Genomic DNA, 23,834 nt, shown 5'->3' on the forward strand with positions numbered 1-23,834 from the left:
ACGTGCATATACCTGGATAGGTATATTTGTTTGGAAAACATACATATTGTTTACCATTTTCTCTTTGCTTATTTTTAATTGTATTTCATATACATTCAGATATTATGAGTGAAATAGCATCAAGATGATTGTTTAGGACAGTTTTATTTTATTTTCATGCAGCTGCCCTGCTTCTTATTTTAACAATGTGGGAATGATGTATAATTATGCGTTGCTGGAAGATTTGGGTTTGTTTATACTTATTACCTTGAAGAACTATTGTAGGTTTTTCTTTCTGGAGCATAGCAACTATATCACCATAGCATCTGGGCAGAAACACTTTTTGAGATTTCTAGATGTTTCCTGCTTCTACTCCTGTGAAGCATAAAAGCTGGGTCTAGAAAGGGCAGGAGACTGCATCGTGGTAAAGGATTAGGAGTGGCTTCAAGGTTCAGTTCTTCATCCAAATTTCTTCCCACTGGCTGGTTGATGGCTACCTTGCTCCTTTTCTAAGAAGTTGGAGTTCTTAAACTATATGTGTTATGATTTCAGACTTTATTGGGTCAATTCACACATGGACATCCATCCACCATCATTGTGTTTTTCTTTGATGCCATAAGCACTGGGAAAATTAAAAAGAAAGAGTTGGAACATTATTTATTTTATTTGTTTATTTTTATGTCATGCTAAGGATCGAACCCAGTGCCTCACATGTGCTAGGCTAGCACTCTGCCACTGAGCAACATCCCCAGCCCTGGAACATTATTTACATAGTAATGAGATGGACAATAGTTTAGAAAAAAATCAAAATTCTGTCCCTTAATTGTATGTCTTTTGTTTTTGTTTTAAATATAGCTTCGGAAAGCAGTGATGGATCACATATCTGATTCTTTCTTGGAAACCAATGTCCCTTTGTTGGTTCTCATTGAAGCTGCAAAGAGTGGGAATGAAAAGGAAGTGAAGGAATATGCCCAGGTTTTCCGTGAACATGCCAACAAGCTGGTGGAGGTAAGTCTGGAGAGCTCGAGGACTGGAGTTGATTGACATGTGGTACATATGATATAAAGTTGATCTCTACATGTGCCTTGGGGATTTTCAAAAGACAGATCTTCTACAGTTTTCTTACAAAAATAACATACGAAAAACTTGGTTTCCTTTACCTTCTGATTACTATACCCCTTTCCAAGGACATAGGCTATTAGTAATCTCACCTCTCTGTAGCTCATAACTCTAATCTTGCTGTGAAACATATGTGACAATTTTCCTGAACAATAAGCAGAGGTGGAAACTGAAGGTGGAAGGACTCTCCCAAATGCTGAATGCCTGGTTTGATTTGAAGGAGAATTCAAACTGCCAAATGGAGGCAGAGCACGCTGAAACTATTTCTTACTCCTTATTTCCCTGTCCATGCCGAGAAGTGAAGCCGATTAGCTGGCCCCTACTGTGACTATGTGGGAAAAACAAAGAAACAAACAAACCCCAAACCCACTTCTCTCAAATAGATGTTTGGATTCTTGGCAAAAGATCTTGGGGCAGTACTAGTGCTAGTTCAGGGTCAGAAGTATATTTTATGTGTTCGGGAAATCTGTGGGAGTTGCTTCTTAAAAGCAAAATTGTACTGTGTCAAAGAGTCAAAAGAATATCATACAAGGGAAATGATAACTAGGCTGCTTGTATTTAGAAGCTGAATGCCAACAGCTTGGTACAGGTGGGATTAGTGATGTGAGGCTAAATAGAAAATAAACATGTTAAACAGCAAAATGTTTGTGTGACAAAAAAAGAGCCAAGGAGGGGTGGGGAGCCTGGCAAATCTAGGGAATGATTTTAAGACCAGGTTAAAACTTTTACAGGTTCTGAGTACTTGGCATTATCCCTATCACTGTGGTGAATCTCACTTTGATTCATAATAAAATAAAATCACTCAAAATGATAATTTGCATTCAAGCTGAAATGAAAATAAATTTCTCTTGTTTTCTTTGGGTAGCAAAGTTCAGTTCTTAATAATGCATTTCACTAAATATAAAATCCTCTCTGTTTTTCTTGGAATGGCTTATTAGGGTGGGTGCTCTATTTAGTTGTACCCCAAACACCTGCTGAATTTGCTCTAGCTAATCCAGCACTGCTGGTGCTGGTGCGGCTGAAGACACCCAGCCAGCAGGAAGGCTTACATCAAACCCAGAGTCCTACACCAAGTCCCTTGGTCCCTAGGACCAGGTTGACTCGTCCCAGGTGACATCAGTGGGAATTTCTATGTGCCAATTTTACTCCACAGTAATGGAGCCCCCTGAATTTCCTACCATAACCCAATATCTCAGGACAACATGCCTAGAGCTTAAAATAGGTGCATACTTATAATATCAAGAGTCTTTCTGGCTCTTTCTCCATCCATAAGGCAAGCATTCCATCACATTTCACATTCTGCCAACATGATTCAGACATTCACTTGTCTACTGGAAAACCCAGAGCCTTTCCTAAGGATGACCTTGAAAGCTTTGACCACTTCCATGTTTTGAGGAGAAGAAGGTACAGAAAGAGCAGGTTGGGGTCAGGAGAGAGAGGAGGAAGAGGAAAAAAAAAGTAATGCCAAATGACAAAGTAATAATTATTCACATGTAATAAAATAACATTAGCTGATCAATATACCATATACTATCTCATCTATAGAATTACCTTTTAATAAAACAATTGCAGAAATTATAGAAGTGCTAATAACTGGTGTGTTATAGGCACTGTGGAAAAGAAAACGGACAAAGAACTTTCAATTTTGTGATAAGCATCTACTTTCATTATCATCAGTGAATTTCTGAAACTCTCTGGGTAGCCTTAGTCACACATTGGAAATTTTAACTTGATGCTCTGTACAAAAATACAAGGCCAGGGTCAAAGAGCCACCTCTTGTTCTCATTCTCCCTTCTCCTGCAGTAGACCCTGGTCACATCCACTATTTTCCTTATTCCATTTCTAGGCCCTACTAGTAGTAAGTGAATCCAGCCACTGGGGGTGATCTTGGGTTCTCACCTTGTGGCCGAAGCAGAAATCTCAGGTCAGCCAGAGCCCATGTTCCAGAAAACTGTCCCTTTCAGTTCTTTGTTTCATTGCATCATTTTGGAATGTCCCCATGTCCAAAGAAAGGCAGGAACTAGTGTGTGAACTGGGTTCTGTTTGGCCCAAGAGTTTACGTTCTTCAAATAGGTTCTGCATTGCTGGTGCAATATATGCCAAAAACTTTGAAATTCTGGGACAAGTGTGTTACCCTTTTTCTACTTTTGAAAAGTGTTTTTGTGGACTTGGGTACCATTCTGAGGGGTTTTTTTGTTTTTTGTTTTTTTTCGATAGTTTCTGTATATATAATGTGAAAAATGTGCATGATATATTGATTTTTATATCCATTGGCCTTGATTCATTTACTTATTAATTCTAAAAGCTTGCTTTTTAAATAGTCTTTTCAGATTTTCAAATTATGACAGCATCATTTCTCCTTTGTAAATCTTTATATCCTGCTTTTGCCTTTTTTTATTGTACTGGCTAAGGCCTCCAGTACAATATTGTGTAAATAGAAATTTTTATTTCCAGATCTTAGTGAGAAAATTTCACTATTTTACCATTAATTATATGATTTTCTCCAGATTTATTGCAGACAAGTTAGTTCTATTACTCATTGGCTAAGAGGGTTTGTTTGTTTGTTTGTTTTTGTTTTTAAGTTTTGAGTAAATGTAGAATTGTGTCAACATCTTTCTATATTTTTGAAGACAATAAGTTTTCTTAATTCTTCACTGTTATTAATATCAAAGTTATGCTTTTCCTCAAAAAATAATTTAGAATTATTCCTTCTTTCTATTTTTTGCAAGTGAATGTGTGAATCTGGAATTATGTTTTTTTTTTTTTTTTTTTTTTAATATCTGGAGGTCTTCACTCATAAAGCAAAGTGAGCCTGGAGATTTATTTGAAGAAAGATGTAAAAACATAAGACTATTTAAATTTTTTATTTCTTTGGGAGTCAACTTTATTTTATACCAGGAATTTTTCATTTTTATTTAATTTTCTAATGTAAGTCAGAAAATTGTCTATACTAACCTTATAATTTTTATTTAATGTGTAGAGATCTGTGTTCCTCTTTCTTTCTTTTACTCTTCACATTGCTAAATGGTGTCTTTTTTCTTGATTAGTTTTTCAAATGGTTTATAAATTTATTCATATTATCTAAAAAATGAGCTTTCATTTTTGCAGATTTTATCTTCTATTTTATTTATTTCTGTTCTCATCTTTACATTTCTTTTTTCTGCTTTGTCCCAGTATAACTTGCTGTTCATTTTCTAAATTATTGAAATAGATGATCACATTGATTTTTATTTTGCCTTCTTTATTTTAGTAATAAATGCATTTAAATCTATAAATTTCATGCTTAAGTCTGGTTATTTTCTACTGACCTAATTTTTAGCTCACTCATCCATCTGTGTTCAATATAGTTGAAACTTATCTATTGAGTTCTGTTTTTTTTTCCCCCAAGAATTTCTAGTTGGTATTTCTCCTCATCCTTCTGAAATAATTCCAGTTCTTTAGCAGAATTCATTATCAATTATCTCCTTTAAATATATTAATCACAATTATTTAAAATAATTAATTTTCCCTCATCTTCAGCATCCTGCTAACTCAGATAGACACCCTCAGCCTGAACCTGTACATATGATCTCTTCTTTAAAACAAGGACTTCAGGGTCCCCTAAGTCCCTAACCACCCCACATGTGACATCCATTTCCTGCTTATTCAAAGTAAAATACAGAGAAAATGAAGCAGTAAATAATGGCCTTCTGGCTTTTCGTCCTTTTCTATGGCCACAGGACCCTGTCTCAGAGGGTTTCCCCACCTTCGCCAAAGAACTCCAATATTTGGATAAAAGTGTTTCTGTTTTGTGGTGGCCACAAGATAGGGCAAAGCCCATGTCCCCAGAGTTGCCCTGGATATTGGTGGTAAGAATGCATCACATCCACCAAGAGGGCATTAACACATTTATTACTTCTATCAAGGGACTTTTAGGGGCAGCAGACAGCTAGCATCCACTCTAGTGCTTGATGGTTTGATCAAAGAGAATGAGTGCCTTTGTTTTTTGTCATGTTAGGGTGTGAGACTGTGGTCTGGATTTCTACATGGGGACTAGGATATAAATAGTTTGAATTTCCCTAGTAGCACCCCCCTACCCGATGTGGACTTTGCTATTTTCTTGTCCATTTGGGGGTCAAGAAGGAAAAAAGGGAAAGGTGGCACTTAAAAACTGTCAGCAAACATTCAAAGTGGAGTAAGACAGTTAGTTAATAATATCTGTCCTATTTCACTGATGACTGAAATGTGCCATGATGTATATGACTGAATTTGTGCTTGTTTAAGTAAACTATTGTGGGACTCTATGAGGCTTTCAAAATGGAGACAGACTTCATTACACTGTCTGAGTTTATTATTTGATTTCTCATGATTGTGTTATTTATTTTTTAAATTTTTAATTTGTTTTAATTAGTTATACATGACAGTAGAATGCATTTATGCACTTTGATATATCATACATAGATGGGATATAATTTCGCATTTTTCTGAGTGTACATGTTGTAGAATCATATTGGTCATGCAGTCACATATATACATAAAGTAATAATGTCTGTTTCATTCTCTTTCCTATCCCTATATCCCCTCCCTTCACTTCCCTCTACCTAATCTGAGATAACGCTATTCTTCTCTAGTGCCCCCCCACCTTATTTTGAATTAGTATCTGCATATTAGAGAAAACATTTGGCCTTTGGTTTTTCTGGATTTGCTTATTTCGCTTAGCATGATATTCTCCAATTCATCCATTTACTGGAAAATGCCATAATTTAATTTTTTAAAGCTGAGTAATAGTCTATTGAATATATATATATATATATATATATATATATATATATATATATATATATATCACATTTTCTTTATCCATTCATTTACTGAAGTACACCTAGGTTGGTTCCATAGTTTAGCTATTGTGAATTGAGCTGCTATAAACATTGATGTGGCTGCATTACTGTAGTATGCTGATTTTAAGTCTTTGAGGTATATAACCCAATCACTTCTCCTCCAGACTTTCTTGCATTGTCCCACATGTGAGCTTTCAGGGGACACCTCATATCCAAACCGTAATATTATGTCACCCTACTGTGCAATAGAGCACTAGAACTTTTTTTATTAACTATAATTTTGTACCCATTGAAGCTTCTCCAATCTTTGGAATGAATGGCAAATATTTGTAGGGAAGAATACGGAAGGTCTGGATGTTTTCTCTCAAAAAGGATTCACCTTATCCTGCGTAGGATAACAGAGAGGCAGACCATTTCAATCCAATCAATTAAATACTGAAGTGAGTTTGTAGGTTTTTTTAATGTATACTTTACCTTTCTTTTACCACAGTCCTACAGAATAATCTTTTAGGGTTGCCAATTTATCTTTTGGATAGTATCAGAGATATTATACCTCATTTATAAATCAGGAATTCCAGACTTAGGAGATTGCTGAAAACTCTTAAGACTGTCTTCTCCTCTCAACAGCTACTTTCCTTCTGATTTCTTGGTTCTCATTACTTTTTCCCTTCCTTTCCTTTCTTTTCCTGCTTTCTCTTTGTTTATTTATTTTGAAGTACGGGGCACTGAACTTAGAGTACTCTACCACTGAGTCCCAATCCATGTTCTTTTTATTTTTATTTTGAGACAGTGTCGTGCTTCGTTGCTGAGGGTCTTGATAAGTTGCCCAGGCTGGCCTTGAATCTGAGATCCTCCTGCCTCAGCCTCCTGAGTAGCTGGGATTACAGGTGTGCACCACCATGCCCAGCTTCGTTTCTCTTTAAACACTAAAAATGAACACATCCTTGGAGGATGAGTGGAGTGACATATGGAACACTAGTTTCCTCTCAAGGAGCATCTCTTATGAATATAGTCTAAAGTTTTACTTCTGACAGCTCTCTGGTGCTTTCCAGAAAGTTATTTTTACTGTGTATTTGTAGTTCTCAGCAGAAGAGGGTGTCTCTTGTTGACTACTCCATTATGTCTAGAAGTGGAAATCCCTGAGAGAGCTGATTGAAATGTTTGTACGGTTTCTTTCTTTTTTTTTTTCTTTTTAATGTTTTTGTTAATATTTATAGTCAGAGATCCATTTATTCATTGCAAATATCAGGCTTCTGTACCTGAAATGAATACCTAAGTCAATAAAAACAGTTATGACTCAACTGAAATAATGAGCGTGAAGCCCTGTCTACTTCCTGCAGCTCCTTCTTTATAGGGTCTCTTCTCCTCATGGGGTACAATCTCACCCCCTACCAGGACACACCTGCTTGAGAACCCCCAATGAACCCCTCAATTTCCAATAATGTAAGTTGTATAAGAGTCATTTGGAAAATTTTGAATGAAGACTACATGAATACATGAAATAATATATAAATTAATGATATATAAATTAATATAAATAATATATAAATTAATAATATATAAATTAATTTTAGTCCCTCAGCATTTCTTTTCTTTGCGGGGGGGCAAGGGATTGAATTCAGAGGCACTCAACCATTGAACTCATCCCCAGTTGTTTTTTTCTATTTAGAGACAGGGTCTCACTGAATTTGTAGTGCCTTGCTGATGCAGATACTGGCTTTGAACTTGAGATCCTCATGTCTCAACCTCCTGAGCAGCTGGGATTACAGGTGTGCACCTCTGCACCCGGCTTCTCCAGCATGTCTTGACTGTTGTGTTCAATTATAGTATGTTCAGTTTTCCATCTTTTTTTTTTTTTTGGCAGTACTGGGTTTGAACTCAGGGCCACTCTACTGCTGAACAATATTCTCAGTCCTTTTTGTTTTTTAATTTTGAGACAACATCTCACTGATTTGCCAAGAGCCTCACAAAGTTGCTGAGGCTGTGCCTCAAACTTGGCGATTGTCCTGCCTCAGCCTCCCAAGTTGCATGGACTAAGGGTATGTACCATTGCACCTGGCCTCAAGTCATTTTTATAGTTTTTTCTTAGTTTTATGTGACATTTTCCCCCAGTTTGGGGTATGGCAGACCATGAAATTGATGCTGTGAAGTGAATGTGGGTTGTCAAAGCCTATTACAGAATGTGTTGATCTTTAGAAAATTCTCAACAAGGATAGCCTCAGTGCAAATAAAATATTAGTAAAATATGAGTAAGAATAGATGATTTGTTTTTTCATAATCACCTTCATGAGGGAAATTCAGGGAGTTTTTGCTTGCTTGCTTTTCTCCACAGTATAAGTAACATTTTACAAAGATTAGATGAACTTGCACAGGGGCCTGTTGATTAGGAGAATTCAACAGGTCTGATATCAAACTTTCTGACCTTTAATGTAAGAAACATAGAAGTTTTATGTCACCCATAGGACGGAGTAAAATAAATGTTAGTCATTTCCCTTCATCTCCAGAATCCAGTCCCTTGGAGGGTTACCTAAGGACTTCAGGATGGGGCCAACGCAGAGTGTGCTCAGCTGATCAGAGGACACCTGTTGCACCTCATTTCCAAGCAAATTGAATGGAATTTTGGAGAAATGGAATGCAAATTATGGCAACTCAGTACCAAAATAATGTGGTCTGGGTGGGAGTAGAGTGGATGTAAATCGGGGGCAAAATATGCATCGAAGCAATGAGAATAAAAGCTCATCTTGGGAATGAGATGCGAAACCAATACAGCTGTTTTGAGTCTCCAGACTTGTTTCTTTTCCTTCCATTGCTCAACTGCTCTATCAACCTGCCAGCTCTTCCTTCTCCCTGTCCCTGTTGCCATACAACAACCACAGAGGCTCCCAACAGGCTTCTCTGCTTTGTTGGGTCTCCTTCAGCCCCTTCTGCACCCAGCCATGCATGAACTGACTTGTAAGACTGAGACACACACCATGCAATGTCCCTGCCAGAAACCATTCAAAAACTCCCTGTGTTTCTCAGGTAGAAACCAACATTGTAAAGAAAACTTCATGACTTCCCTGATTTAGCCCTCTCTTCAATCTTCAGGCTCACCATTCCTCCTTTTGCAGGCTCAATGACATATAGCACCTTTGGTTTGTTGAATGTCCCCTGTTCCCTCCCACCCTAGGCCTGAGCTTGTATTGTCCCTTTCCTGGTGTACTCCCTACTCTACCCATTTTCATTCATCCTTCTACTTTTAGCCTGAACATGTTCCCAAGCAGGATCAGGTCCCTGCATTTTTCACTGTCACTGCATTCCATTTTCTTTAGAATTGTATGCACAGAGCTCTACAGCTATGTGCTATGACTCCTGCTAGCTGCAATTCTTTTAGGGGGAAAAACATATCTAATTGATTCCTAACTACAACCCCAGAACTAGCTGGGTGCCTACATAAAGCAGGTATTCTATAAATAGATGGTACCTAAAGAATAAATAAGATAATAAATGCAGCCAGCAAGGTTGCTAGCTTTTTGGCCCCTGAGGTAATATATTTTAATAGTATGGCTGCAGGATGCTAAGGGTCACCTTAGGGATCAGCAATAAAGAGGCATTGTGCCTGTTTAATTCACTAATTTACTACCAAGGAGGAATTTCAGGTCTCAGAGGAACTAATGTGCAGTACTCCCATCTCTACTGAGTAGAAGAGACTCCTGAGAAATTTAAGTAACTCTCTCAGGCTGCTCCAGAGGTAATGCTCCCAACTCCACTCTCATTTCTTCCCTGCCCACTGTCTGACAAGCATGCTTTTGTTCTCAGCCTTGGTTACAGTGGATATGAGAGAGTGTGCTGGTTCTGACACAGTGAGGTCCAGAATCAAGGCTGTGGCCATGATGCATTAGGAGATCTCAGTCCCCTGCTTCATCCTCTTAACTCCATACTTCCTGGTAGCTGCTCTGTATGAAAGATGAGAAGCTACACCTGTTAGAGATCCACAACTTGAAAACAAGAGACAAACCCTAATATTCAGAATAACTTCTTTTTTTTAATTTTTTATTGTTGGTTGTTCAAAACATTACAAATTTATTGATATATCATATTTCACACTTTGATTCAAGTGGGTTATGAACTCCCATTTTTACCCCATATACAGATTGCAGAATTACATCAGTTACACATCCATTGATTTACATATTGCCATACTAGTGTCTGTTGTGTTCTGCTGCCTTTCCTATCCTCTACTATCCCCCCTCCCCTCCCCACCCCTCGCCTCCCCTCTTCTCTCTGTACCCCCTCTACTGTCATTCATTTCTCCCCCTTGTATTATTTTTCCCTTTCCCCTCACTTCCTCTTGTATGTACTTTTGTATAACCCTGAGGGTCTCCTTCCATTTTCATGCAATTTCCCTTCTCTCTCCCTTTCCCTCCCACCTCTCATCCCTGTTTAATGTTAATCTTCTTCTCATGCTCTTTGTCCCTACTCTGTTCTTAGTTACTCTCCTTATATCAAAGAAGACATTTGGCATTTGTTTTTTAGGGATTGGCTAGCTTCACTTAGCATAATCTGCTCTAATGCCATCCATTTCCCTGCAAATTCTATGATTTTGTCATTTTTTAATGCAGAGTAATACTCCATTGTGTATAAATGCCACATTTTTTTTATCCATTCGTCTATTGAAGGGCATCTAGGTTGGTTCCACAGTCTTGCTATTGTGAATTGTGCTGCTATGAACATCGATATAGCAGTGTCCCTGTAGCATGCTCTTTTTAGGTCTTTAGGGAATAGACCGAGAAGGGGAATAGCTGGGTCAAATGGTGGCTCCATTCCCAGCTTTCCAAGAAATCTCCATACTGCTTTCCAAATTGGCTGCACCAATTTGCAGTCCCACCAGCAATGTACAAGTGTACCCTTTTCCCCACATCCTCGCCAGCACTTGTTGTTGTTTGACTTCATAATGGCTGCCAATCTTACTGGAGTGAGATGGTATCTTAGGGTGGTTTTGATTTGCATTTCTCTGACAGCTAGAGATGTTGAGCATTTTTTCATGTACTTGTTGATTGACTGTATGTCCTCCTCTGAGAAGTGTCTGTTCAGGTCCTTGGCCCATTTGTTGATTGGGTTGTTTGTTTTCTTATTGTCTAATTTTTTTGAGTTCTTTGTATACTCTGGATATTAGGGCTCTATCTGAAGTGTGAGGAGTAAAGATTTGTTCCCAGGGTGTAGGCTCCCTATTTACCTCTCTTATTGTTTCTTTTGCTGAGAAAAAACTTTTTAGTTTGAGTAAGTCCCATTTGTTGATTCTAGTTATTAACTTTTGTGCTATGGGTGTCCTATTGAGGAATTTGGAGCCCGACCCCACCGTATGTAGATCGTAGCCAACTTTTTCTTCTATCAGACGGCGTGTCTCTGATTTGATATCAAGCTCCTTGATCCATTTTGAATTCACTTTTGTGCATGGCGAGAGAAAGGGATTCAGTTTCATTTTGTTGCATATGGATTTCCAGTTTTCCCAGCACCATTTGTTGAAGATGCTATCCTTCCTCCATTGCATGCTTTTAGCCCCTTTATCAAATATAAGATAGTTGTAGTTTTGTGGATTGGTTTCTGTGTCCTCTATTCTGTACCATTGGTCCACCCGCCTGTTTTGGTACCAGTACCATGCTGTTTTTGTTACTATTGCTCTGTAGTATAGTTTGAAGTCTGGTATCGCTATACCGCCTGATTCACACTTCCTGCTTAGCATTGTTTTTGCTATTCTGGGTCTTTTATTTTTCCATATGAATTTCATGATTGCTTTCTCTATTTCTACAAGAAATGCCGTTGGGATTTTGATTGGCATTGCATTAAACCTATAGAGAACTTTTGGTAATATCGCCATTTTGATGATGTTAGTTCTGCCTATCCATGAACAGGGTATATTTTTCCATATTCTAAGATCTACTTCTATTTCTCTCTTTAGGGTTCTGTAGTTTTCATTGTATAAGTCTTTCACCTCTTTTGTTAGGTTGATTCCCAAGTATTTTATTTTTTTTGAAGATATTGTGAATGGAGTGGTTGTCCTCATTTCCATTTCAGAGGATTTGTCGCTGATATACAGGAATGCCTTTGATTTATGCGTGTTGATTTTATATCCTGCCACTTTGCTGAATTCATTTATTAGCTCTAATAGTTTCTTTGTACACCCTTTTGGGTCTGCTAGGTATAGAATCATGTCATCTGCAAATAGTGATAACTTAAGTTCTTCTTTTCCTATTTTGATGCCTTTAATGTCTTTCGTCTGTCTAATTGCTCTGGTCAGTGTTTCGAGAAGTATGTTGAACAGAAGTGGAGAGAGAGGGCATCCCTGTCTTGTTCAAGATTTTAGAGGGAATGCCTTCAATTTTTCTCCACAGAATGATGCTAGCCTGAGGCTTAGCATAGATTGCTTTTACAATATTGAGGTATGTTCCTGTTATCCCTAGTTTTTCTAGAGTTTTGAACATAAAGAGATGCTGTACTTTGTCGAATGCTTTTTCCGCATCTATCGAGATGATCATATGGTTCTTATTTTTAAGACTATTGATGTGGTGAATAACATTTATTGATTTCCGTATATTGAACCAGCCTTGCATCCCAGGGATGAATCCTACTTCATCATGGTGTACAATTTTTTTGATATGTTTTTGTATCCGATTTGCCAGAATTTTATTGAGGATTTTTGCATCTAGGTTCATTAGAGATATTGGTCTGTACTTTTATTTCTTTGAGGTGTCTTTGTCTGGTTTAGGTATCAGGGTGATGTTGGCCTCGTAGAATGAATTTGGAAGTTCTCCCTCTTTTTCTGTTTCCTGAAGTAGCTTGAAAAGAATCGCTTCTATCATCAGTTAAGCTCCAGGAGTGCATTCATTTCAGCCTTGGGTAAACTGTGGTACTTGATTAGTCCCTCCCCTGGTTCTTCATTGCATTCAGCAACAATGACTGACAGGTTCCCTTGTGCTGCTGCTATTTTCATTGCGGGTAATGTAACCATGAACAGAACTGGAACCTCCTGCCTCTGTGAGGCATACATTCTGCTGAGTAAGATAAAGAAAGAGGTAAAAGGTGGAACTATGTGCTGTAGTGTAAAGTAACGCAGAGTAGGATGATGAAGAATGATGCAGGAGGGCATTGTCTTATCAGATGGCCATTAATCAGAGATTTCAAGGAAATGAAGGAACATTCCATATTGTGGAAAAAGCAAGGGCAAAGACCCCAAGGCAACAACATGAGCATAAAGAGACTAACATGACAGTTAAAGGTAAACTAAATATGAAATGGAGGGCTGGATATAAAGGTTTTGTATTCTATTCAGATATTTAAATCCATTGGAACCACCGTATGACCCAGCTATCCTACTCTTTGGCATTTATACAAAAGAACTAAAATCAGCATATTGCAGAGATACATGCATACCACTGTTTAGAGCAGCACAATTCACAATAGCCAAGTTATGGAGTCAGCCTAGGGAGTCCATAGACATGTGAATGTATAAAGAAAATGTGGTATATATGGACAATGGAATTTTACTGCCATAAAGAAGAATGAAATTATGTCATTTGCTTGTAAATAGATGGAAGTGGAGAACATCATGCTAAGTTAAATAAGCTAGACTCTGAAAGTTAAGGATAGAATGTTTTCTTTAATATATGGATGCTGTGGGGCAGGAGAGAAAGAAAAGGAAAAAATGGAGGAGGAGGAGGAGGAGGAGGAGGAGGAGGAGGGAAGAGAATGAAAAAGAGATCTGTGTTAGTGAGCTTTTTGTTGCTGTCACCAAAATACCTGAAAAGAACAACTTGGAGAGGGAGAAAGTTCCTGTGGGCTCATAGTTTCAAATATTTTATTCATGGTTGTCTGACTCCATTGCTCTGGGCCCCAGGTAAGGCAATGTATTTAAATATCATGGTAGAAGGGTATGGTGGAGTGAAGCTGCTCTGCTCGGTGGCCAGGAAGCAGAAGAGAGGAGAAGGGGCTGCAGGGAAAATGCACCCTCCAGGGCACCCGCCCAGTGACCTACCTCTTCTAGCCACACCCCACCTACCTACAGTTACCACCCTGTTAGTCCTTTCAAACTGGGATGGACTGATTAGGTTACAGCTTTCACAATTTAATCATTTCACACTTGAACAAAGGAACTTTTGGGGGATACCTCATATCCAAACTATAACAGAGAACCAGAGAGTAGAAGGAAGGGGATCAAGAGGGAGGAAGGAGGAGAGAGCATAGGAATGTGTTGGGGATCAAATTCGAAAATATTATGCTATGCCCCTGTATGAATACATCACAATTAATCCCACTTATATTTAATTATAAAGCACTAATTAAAATAATACAGATGATAATATTAATAATAAAAGAAGGGAGATTGATCAAATCATGTGTGCACGTACAACTATAGTATAATGAATCCCACCCCTAGGTATAATTAATAATGCACCAATAAAAGATAATTTTTAAAAATCCACTGGAGAGTTTTAAACAAAGGCATGATATGATCCACCTTCCACTTTTGAAGAGTCACTCTGCTTTTATATGGGGAATATATTGTAGAGGACCAAACAGGAGAATAAAGAACATATAAAATAATATTTCACAATAGTCCAGCAATGGAATTACTATTATGCTTGGAATACAAGCAGGGTAGGTATGAAGAAATGGCTGGATTTTTGTTATAGTTTTAAGGTTGTGCCTATATATTGGTTGTGAGGATGCGAGCCAGGGAAATGTCTGGGATGACTCCAAGATTTGACATTCTGTGATAATGAAATCAGTTGGAACTTTTAAAAAAAACATAACCTTATACTTTCAGACTGTTTCTCAATTGTCTCTGGCAGCAGCTGTTAGATAGGTGTGATCCTGAGAACCCCACACAAATGTCTTAGGTTTAAATAAATGCAATAGAGCTTTGGAAATTCCAGGATCTTGATTCAAACCATAAGCCAAAAAGAAAATGAAGAAAAGCTGAGCTAAATTATGTGATGTGAATGCGCCAATATGTCACAATTGAGCCCTACTATTATGTATACTTATTATGAACCAACAAAAACTTTAAAAACTCCTACATTGATGGAACTGGATCTCCATGCATTTTTGTGAAGTAGAAACTCCACATTCTCGTCTCTCTTTTTATTAGAAGAGCCTCCCCCATCCAGTTTACATATTTCAACTAAAATTGAATTATTGGAGTTTCTCAAATAATTGAGTCTAACAAATTCATAAACAATCATATTCTATGAAGAAGTATTTGGTTTGTCTAAAGCCTGTGTTAAACTTTCAGTAAAGTTTTTTCTGCCATTTAAGAAGTATAGAGTCCAATACCACTTTCTTCTCAAATCCCTAACTCCTAAACCCTATTGTATTTTGTAATTTTTATTATACCATATGAAAAAGCACTACAGAAAAGTTTAAGAATCCACCTTAGGCTTCTAAATAATTTTTTAAAACATAAAACTAGGGTTCTTTATAAACTCTTCATTACTTTATTTAGTGCTTTAGGCAACTTTATGAAGTAGCCACTATTTTTTACTCTACTTACAAATAAGAAAACTGAAGTTTCGAGAAATAATGTAACTAGTCCAATATGTCACAGTTTGAAGGAGGCAGAATTCACTCACAAGTCCAAGTATGCCAGACTCCAGAGATTACAACCATTGAGCAATATTACCCCCAGGCTTTTGACCAAGGATTCCGTATATCCTACAGTTCAGTTCATGTAAGTTTTTAGTAAAGTACTTGGCCCCAAAGTAGTTGCTCAGAAATATTAGCTATCACTGTTATTATACAATGAGTATCCTAAGTCTCAAATCATATTTCAGAGAAGAGTTGTAGTTTATGGCACACATTTCTGGATATAATGCACCCTATTGCAAAAGAATTCTTATTTGTCCTGGTGGAGTTGATCATGCACAATGCTTTTAGGAACTGATGTGGGTAGTAAGCTTTTTAGGAACTGATGTGGGTAGTAAGCTAAGCTCACTCATTAGCTTCATGCAGCTTTACCTGCACAGCCTTTCTGGTTCATATCTGTTTAAATTACTAAATGTCACAGGGTTTCACAGTTGTTTGCAAATGGTGGAATCCAAGGAGGTTAAGTATTATCAGTCAAACTATTACAGTGATTGAATTAACTGTACACACAATATAAATTGTTCCAAGTTACATTTAAATCTTTATAATATAGTCAAAATGCAAAGTGCAGGGCCACAATTATGGAATCATTTTTTTTTTGTTGTTTAGATGTAAAAAGAACCAACTATTAGTTTCCTTGAAAATTTGGTTCACTGGCATTTAGATAAAAACTGACCCCACCTCAACCAACCTCCTAAATTATATCTCAAAAGATTAATTGATAAGAAACGTCCTATAAAGAGAGGATAATTGATTATGTTGTCCATATCTAAAGAAAAGGGAATAGAAAATCAACACTTAGCTCATGTTCTATGCCAGACATCATAGTAATTTTCACACATGATCTCTTAATCCTCTTAAGTAAGAGCTCTAGTCATCAATACTAGAGAATGCTGAGACAGGAAATCTGAGGTCAAGGAAATAAAAAGCAGTCTGACCCAAGTCACTAACTGATGGGTGAGTCACAAAGCTCTCAGGGTGTTCTTTCTACAATTGCACACACTTTAGCTTTATCTGCATATACACATATTTATATCTATTAGCCTTGTACATTCCTGATCAGTTTACAATAAAATCACAAATCAGCACAATGTCAATATTTTTTTAGTCTATCCTCCAAAGCAAAGGAAGCGTAGTATGACATATTCAAAAGATCTTGTGGAAACTGGGGCTTTGGCTTTAATAATGGCAGTGCCGGATCAAGCATTAGAAGGCTCTATTCAGTGTGGCTAACAACAAAAGATTCATATTTGACCTTTTGTTGTACAATTAATTAATTTTACTGTGGCATTATCTAGGAAGTGTATGTTCTTTCTAGGTATATGTATGTTTTCTCTTGAGCATTGTGTTTTCAACTGCTAAAAAGTATATATATTTAGAAAACCACCCCATAGTATATAAATATCTCATTAAGATCATAACCCCTCAAAGTAAAATGAAAAAAGCATACCCCATTAAACATGATGTGGTTTAAGAGCAAGAAATGTGTTAATTGCCCAGGAAAATATTCTGAAATACTTGTGTTTAATTTTGGGTAGATATAAGGGATTTTTATATCACAAAGCCCCATAGCCAGCCTGAAGCCATAGTTGAAAGGGATTGTGTGTTGATGCATTGCTTTTTTGAACTAGAAGCAAGATTTCAAATTATCTCAACTGCATTTACTTTAGAAGGCAGTAGAGTTCAACACCATAAGGCCCTGTGGCCAGCCTGAGGCTCAGTGGTGACTTTCTACTCTTACCTTAAAACACGAACTGGAAGCTGGTGCTGAAGCAACATGCCTGTAATGCCAACAACTTGGGAGGCTGAGGCAGGAGCATCCCAAGTTTGAAGACAATCCCAGGAACTGAGCAGAGCCCTAAGCAACTTAGCAAGACCCTGTCTCAAAACAAAAAGCAAACAAATACAACACTGAGTCTTGGGGTCCTTGGGATCTCATGACCTAGGGTTTCTTTTATGGTGTAATGATCTGACCCCTGGCTATGTGAATGAACCCTTCACTTTCATCCTCTGACCCTCAAAATTTGCCTCTGACATATCATTGTTTAGGTCCTGCCCATCTTGGTCACTGTAATTTATAGATGTTTCCCAATCACAGTCTCTAAAAAAAAGGAAGTTCCAAATGATTATCTTATCTTAGAATACATTTGTGCTTAAATTTGAAATTTGGAGGTTACAAGAAGAACATGTCACTATTCATTTCCCAGTGTCCTCATGCCTCTTGTGGACATGAAACCACCTTGGGGTAGAGCTGGTAGCTGAGCTGTTCTAAACCATAAAGCTACCAACAATATGGAACCTGTCACTCCTTATTGTATTCCCATGACTTTGACCTATGGCTGAACCGATATCAGGTCTTAATCTATTTGGCCATTATGTACTTGGGAGCCCATGAGAGAATAGAGGTGAATGCCTATTTCAGAGAAAAATCTAGATACTAGATCAATAATGTTGTTGTTTGATCATTTGCTTATATGAATTAAAAACTTCCAGTTTTTTCTTTTCTTTTCTTTTCTGCAAGCTCATTAATGCTTGTGGGTAAAAGCCAATTGTTGTGAATAGCCACAGTGCCAGGGGGTGGCAGGTGGTGTGGCATGCTTTAGCACATACCAATCTCTAAAACACATTCTCAATCCCTCAGAGCAACTTTGTTATATGTGGTGTGGGTGTGTGTATTAGACACATGCATTATTTGATCTAAAGAATAGATATTTCCTCAATCATATGTAAAATACAACATTCATATCTTTAGAAAAAAATAATGTTCTAGTAATATAAAATCTAAGTAAAACTGTTTGTGTCAGAAACGCACCTTCAGAAATTCCCGCAGTACCACTTCCAACCAGATTGCTGCCCTTGGCTGCTCCTATTTAGGCATTCTGGAACTGAATGTCACACATCCAAGGTGCCTGGGAATTAAGTCAATATTTTCACATAATGCCAGTTGCCACCAAAATGTAGTTACTTACACAGACTGACAAGTTGTTATTTTTCATGCTAAAACAATAGGAGCCTTATGACTTATCTTTTCCAGATGTTTTCTTGGAAGACTGAAAGAACAAACATGCTTTTCCAAATCTGTAAATTATCCCAAGAGACTGATTTCCTCATGAAGTTTAAATGGGGAATCTGAGACCCATCAGATCTACCAAGTTGCCTCACCCCACATAGCTTTTTTTTAAAAATTATTTAAAATTTTTGAAAAGGTTGGTTTATAACTTAATTTTAAAACACCAGATGCTCTGATCATGAGGCCTGTAATGTATGGGCAAAAATGCATTTCAGGCTGCCTTCTGCAAGAAGAGGTGCTGCAGATTTGCTGTGAAATGTCATGACAATTTCTACAGGGAGGCTGAAGACTTGGAGGATATTGATGACAGCAGGGAAATAGTTTCCTATGGATCAGAAGTTCTGCTAACTAAAAATAGGCAGTGATTTGACCTATCCCCACACAACACTTAGCTAAAGAGGCTGTTTTGATCCCCACAATCAAGTATCTCAAAAAGTCAAGTCTTTTCAAGTAGATGCATTCAAGTATCTCACTTACACAGTTTTTTTTATTGCAATTTACATTCAAATTGGTACACTTTTCATGTGCTTATTCTGTAAACATGACACCAGGCATATGCTTGTCCCCATCAGAGGATGGCTAACATATTATTTTCACATTCATCTGGGGAAGAGACTCATGTGCCCCTCTGCCCCCTCAATATCCCTATGGAGGGTGCATCATCTTTGACTAGGTATATAGTTCAGAGTTGAGAAAAAGCAAATGTTCAAAAGAATGGGGGCTGGCAGAGATCAAGGGCAGGCTGCATTCTTGCAGAGGAAATACAGCCAGTGTAGGAGGTGAGGCCGGAAAGGGAAGACTGAGAGTTCATCTGTTGGAGGAAGTTGGGAGGAAGGAGGAGGAACTAATGAAGAGCAGGGAATCTGGTTCCCTCTGCTAACAACTCTGTCCAGTGAAGCTCTAGTTCACGGTTTAAACTCTTGCTGTTTCTCTATCCTTGAATTTTGCCTTGAGGTCCACTGTCCCCTCTCATTGACTCGACAGTGTCTATCTCCCCTCTGTTGTTTCTGTGGTCACCAGAAACCTTTCAAACGGGCATTCAACATGTTTACAAGTCTCTGTGCCTTGTATCTCTATAAACACTGGCCATATTATATTGTCCATTCTGTCTCCTGTTTGTTTTGAGGGAAAAAAAAATCTAATATCTAATGTATCCCTTTGTCTGCTTTTCTTTTTGCCTGGGATCTTGAGGGTCACAGTTGCTTTTCTCAAAATGAAAACAATTCAACCTTTGTCCCAGTCGATTAACTAGAGTTTTGGAGGAAGGGCTTTTGCTCAAATATCATTTATAAATGACTGCCTCAAAATTCTGAAGAGTTTCTCACGGTCAAAAACTACTAATGACATTTGTTCAAGTGATTTTCTTGCCCGGAAAAGTCCAAGAATAAACCCATAAAGAAAGTATTGAAGCCAGGATTTCTTCAGTCTCTCTCGAAGAGCTACAGTGTGAAGCGACAATTTCCATTACAAGTTTCCCCAGAAGGTGGAAGGGAGTTCAGTGAGGCTTGCATTTTCACATAGTTGCTTGTGATTTCCTAGTCATCTCTTCCACGGTGACTTTCAAAGGAATGAGCGCTTTGTTTTGACCAAAGAATTTACAGTTTTGAAGAAACTTAGTGTACCAGCAGCTGTTGTGGTGGTGTAGCTTAGTGGCATTGTGCTTGCTTATAATTCTGGAACAACATGGCTGCTCATCACAATTTCCAAAGCGGTCTTTTTCACTTTCAATGAAATTTTTCACATGGGTAGAGATTGCCGAGATCAAAATAGTTAATGAAGAAATTGTGATTCGTCTACAAAAGGGTTTTTCAACACCCTCTCTATTGATAGTAACTAGATAATTTAAAAATAAAATTTTAAAGTTTGTTTTATTTACTTATTCATTTATTTTTGTGGTGGGAGTCAACCTATGCATTGTAGGATGTTGAGCACCATTTCTGGCCTCTAGTACCTAGATCCTTCCCCCAACTTACGGCAAGCAAAAAATGATCCAGAAATTGCCGAAGAGTTCCTGGAAGACCAAATGGTCCCTGCCCCATACTTACATCAGTTCATTTTTAACACACATTATTTGACCTGAATAAAGTAACCAGACAGTACTAGGAACAGGTAAAGGTTTGTTTCTTAATTTGTGTCTATGATATTCTGTTACTCAAAAGTCTCATCAGTTTCTGTGAAATTTAGTGAAAACTCCTTATTGCAAAATAATTTCTTTTCTTGGTATCAGGGATTGAACCCAGGGGCATTTAACCACTGAGCCACATCCCTAGCCCATTATTTGTGATTTATTCTGAGAAAGGGTCTCATTAAGTTGCTTAGGGCCTCACTAAATTGCTGAGGCTGGCTATAAACTTGTGATGCTCCTGCCTCAGCCTCCCAAGTCGCTGGAAATACAGGTGTGTGCCACCATGCCAATTCCCCATGATCTTTAATGCTGCTTCTAATGCCGTGGTTAAATATCTTAGTGTTCTGAACCTACATCCAGGAGGGTACACTTTACTGTTGTTCAGATAGCAATACCTAAGTAGGGTCATATCATTGATTTCTTTTGAATTAAGGCTGCTCACTGAAAATAAGCCTCTACTAAAAGAGCACAGAAGTAGATAATAGTATGCTGCATAGGATGAGCTCAACGAAGAGACAGGGAGATGACAAAGCCCGTCCATTCACATCTCTTACTAAATTGAGGACCAGTTATTAAATGATCATAAGGGTAACTATCACATGCTGAATGCTTATTAGTTGAGAATTAAGTTCTGGCTGAAATTCTCTGGTTTGGCATAGGCTCTTTCTACTTTTGAAGTTTTGACTCTCTTTTAATTTCTTAGAGGAAACAAGGAAACACTAATATGCAGTTAACTGCTTTCCCCTGAGCCTTAACTTGTGTCTTTCACTGAACCAGAAATTTCTTTCAGTATGTCTTCCTCGTGATCTCCTGCTTTACTTTTCAATGGAAAGGCAGTAAAAGCAAAGAATATTTGCAAGCAGTTAAGTAGAAATATGTGCTTTGAATCTAGTAAATCATTCTTATCCAAGGTGAGGACAATACTCAAAGAACAGAGACCATGTTCATTCTTAGGATCCTGGTCATGGACCTTAGTTTCTTTGCTTTCTGCTGAGAAGCTGGGAGAGTATTTGCAGTGAGTGTGCTCAAATATACCAAGGGATATACCCTACTCCCTGAGCATGAGGAGACTAGTTACAGGGAACACAGGGCCCGACTGATCAAAGGGTGGCCCCTGGACCAGCAGCATCATCTTTACCTGGGAGCTGGTTAAAAATCCAGAATCTCAGGCCTCATCCCTCAGCTCAATCTGCATTTTAATAAGAATCCCATGTGATTCTCATCACACTTAAATTTGTGAAGCACTGGCATAAGAAATGTTTTCTATAATTTAACCCCATGAGATGTCCTGGGGTGTGGGATTACAGAAGCAAACATGTATGTGGAGATTTCCTCACACCATGTGTATTTTTTGGAGAACCCCAATGTGCATGAACACTGGAAAATATACTTTGAGAAATCTCAAATTACATCAGGCATTGAATTCCAGACATGCTATAATTAAAACCTGGTTATAAAGACTAAGAGCTTAAATGACAAAACTAATATTTTGGATGATTACTTTGGATCAACCTTATTATTTTTAATGCTAATATATGGATAATTTTTCAAATATCATGGTAGTCAGCCTGTTAAATGCCCTTTAGCCTCTAAATCATCCTGTCAAAGGCAGTCAAGAAATGCATAATTACTGTAAAATCAATGCTTCTTTACCAAGTCTAATTATTTATTTAGATGTTATTAGCTTCTTTTTCCCTCTAGTATTTGTTCTAAATCTATTTAATAAAATGTAGAAAATTCTCAAGGTACTGTTTTCATTTGCTAGAGCTGCATGACACAAATATAACACATTGGTGGTCTGAACCACAGAAATGTATTTTCTCAATGTTCCAAAGTCCAAGATCAGCTGGATTGGTTTCTCTTGAGTCTTCTCTTGGTTTATAGATGGTACCTTCTTGCTGGGTCGAGACATGTCTTTCTACTTTATGCGAATACCCTCTGGATTCTCGTTTTGTACCCTAATTTTTTCTTATAAGAACACCATATTGGATTTGGACCCATATCTCCAAACACAGTCACATTCTGCAGTCTTGGGGATTAGGGTTTCGACATGTGAATTCTGAGGAGACACAACTCAACCCTTAACAAATGCCAGCTGGCAGAGACATTTCTATGTTGAGAATTTTCACCGGTTGTTTATAACAATGATTGCATACTTCAGAGATGAATTTTATGGTAGCCCAGGACACTACTAATAAATTCCTTTTTCACTGTCAGAGATTCTTACACATCAAAAAAAAAAAAAATCCTCAGTCATTCCAAGTGTGGTACTGAGGGCAAATCTGACTGTGTCAGAGAGTTGTTCACACCCCCAAGTCTAGTGCAGGCTGGAGTAGACTGCCATGATCCAGCATGGTCATTCTATCCACTTCCTCCCGTAATAGAAGTAGAACTCTATAAGAGTTTCTCTCCTGCTATAATTTATTCATCAAAGTCTGTGCCCTTCCCCTCCAGGATTCATTACTAAGTCCTTTCTCCTGAAGTCATGTATTTTGTTTCATTTTTTGTTTGTTTGTTTTCCATCATTCATCTCTTACTCCTCCATTTTGAACATCCTCCTTGCAAACAGAAAGTGCGCCCTCTACAGCTGAAAACCCACAGAGGACCCTCTTCACCAAAGGTCTCAGAAAGGGCTGAGGGATGTGTCCCCCTGTCCACTTCTTCCCCTCTCTATCTGGAAATACAGCTTCCTACCTGGAGCAACCGCTGTTCCCTGTTTCCACCTGGTACCACCACTGATGAGGGAATACCTATTCTTAAAATCTCTTTTTCTTTTTGGTAGTAAAATATTCACACAAAAAATTATATGAGTAAATATAATACAGTCGGGGTGGGAAGTGAGAACAGTAACGATATTGAATATATCATGTAATTATGAGCTAGATGCTCCCACGTTTAAATGATTTCTTGAGTATTTTAGGGTCCTTTGCCAGCTGCTACTGCGGCCAGGGTATCTTATTATACACAGCGATTTGCCCTGTCAACAGAGACAGGGAAAAATCATCCTCAATTTATTTTTCGCTTCTACCGCCTCATTTTAATGTTCAGTTATTTGCAAAAAAAAAAAAAGGTGGAGGTTTTATGAATAAATGAAGCATTG

The 23,834-nt window shown here is 37.8% G+C and overlaps 1 protein-coding gene across 4 annotated transcripts in view; it reads left to right on the forward strand.

Annotated features, from left to right (window-relative positions):
* Positions 1–23,834, forward strand: part of Ctnna2 (catenin alpha 2) — a 983,267-nt gene that overhangs the window by 752,683 nt on the left and 206,750 nt on the right. For all 4 annotated transcript variants that reach the window (XM_071601249.1, XM_027943787.3, XM_027943788.2 and 1 more), the window contains one exon: positions 835–987. In XM_071601249.1, the coding sequence (XP_071457350.1) occupies positions 835–987 (153 nt within the window). The remainder of the gene's footprint in view (positions 1–834; positions 988–23,834) is intronic.

The sequence above is a fragment of the Marmota flaviventris genome, chromosome 14 (assembly GCF_047511675.1).
Source record: "Marmota flaviventris isolate mMarFla1 chromosome 14, mMarFla1.hap1, whole genome shotgun sequence".
In the NCBI taxonomy this organism is placed as follows: domain Eukaryota; kingdom Metazoa; phylum Chordata; class Mammalia; order Rodentia; family Sciuridae; genus Marmota; species Marmota flaviventris.